This window comes from Solanum tuberosum, unplaced genomic scaffold (assembly GCF_000226075.1).
Source record: "Solanum tuberosum cultivar DM 1-3 516 R44 unplaced genomic scaffold, SolTub_3.0 scf00056, whole genome shotgun sequence".
NCBI classification, from domain to species: domain Eukaryota; kingdom Viridiplantae; phylum Streptophyta; class Magnoliopsida; order Solanales; family Solanaceae; genus Solanum; species Solanum tuberosum.
The window spans coordinates 1,166,061-1,167,282 of NW_006238986.1; the positions used below are offsets into that span (position 1 = coordinate 1,166,061).

General features: G+C 30.6%; 1 protein-coding gene across 1 annotated transcript; it reads right to left on the bottom strand.

The window, feature by feature from the left end:
* Positions 1-274: 274 nt before the first annotated feature.
* LOC102593222 (MADS-box transcription factor PHERES 2-like) lies at positions 275-934 on the bottom strand. Its single transcript, XM_006344898.2, has one exon. The coding sequence runs from the start codon at positions 932-934 to the stop codon at positions 275-277; it is 660 nt and encodes a 219-aa protein (XP_006344960.1).
* Between the last annotated feature and the right edge of the window lie 288 nt (positions 935-1,222).

Sequence of the window (1,222 nt, forward strand, 5' to 3'; positions counted from 1 at the left end):
TTGTATCGAATAACATATGTTGCTAAACTTAAGAAAGATAAAATATGTACGGCTAAAAATAAAGATTCAATTTAGTCCAATTTTTTTTTTATAAAAGTAACTTATTAACCGAACAATATTAGTTCATTTTTCCAACAAAATAGAATAATGTTCATAAATTATTGAAATAAAAAGTACAATCACATGAAATGGAAAGAAAAATGCAACAAATTAAGACACACTATGAAAAAAGAACATGAAGAAACAATGATAGAACATTATAATTATAACATTCTCAATCGAGGTCCTTGGAATGTCCATCATCTTCAACATTGATGTCATTGCCTTCTTTTGGTGCAGGCTCTATACCGCTTCCATCCCCTAATGTAGCTATAGTGTGAATAAACCACGGGTCATTGAATGACTCTTCCATTGGACTTGCTAATAAGGTAATATTTTCTTTGTTGGATGGAGGATTTGGAGGCTGGTTTACTTCTTTCTTTCTTTCATCAAGTTTAGCCATTTTTGCAGCAAACACCTTTAACAAACCTTTCATTTCTCTAGCATCAAGTTCATCAATACTTTTTCCCTCCACTAGTTGGTTGAAAAGGATTTCCATTTCCTTTGCCTCATTCATTTTCTCTAGTTTGCTAATATGTTCTTCTTTCTTATCAACTTTCTTTTGAAGATAGTCTTCATGTGTGACCAACTTTTCAAGCCTTTTGAACTCAATAAAACTTAAATACCTCGTCAAGACATCCTGAGCCATACTTGTGGATTTCCAAGCAATGGGTTGGATTTTTCCTGGCCTAAAAATAATTATGGCGACTTCTACGTCACACAAAATAGAAAGCTCTTCTGCTTTCTTGAGCAAACTTGTTTCTCTTCTTTTTAAGATAGAGTTTCTCACATTTTCACTGTAGTTCCTAGTATCTCTGAGCCTTTTTGTAGCCATATTTAATGCTCAAACTACAAAAATACTTTCTTTTGGAGTAGAATATATAAAACTTGAAGAGATGTGTGGCTTTTATAGTTGTCAAACAAGAATTGTCAATGCAGTCAAATTAAGAACTTTCATAATTTAGGTTCCAAAATTTAAATAATTTGATTAGTGTAATCTGATTTTAAGGAAATTATTAATTTTTTTCCTTAAAAAGATGAAAAATGTTAATATTCAAATTGAAATTGGACAGGTCATATTCCATGATTATTTTTGGAGATAGAAAACAAAATAATTAACTTT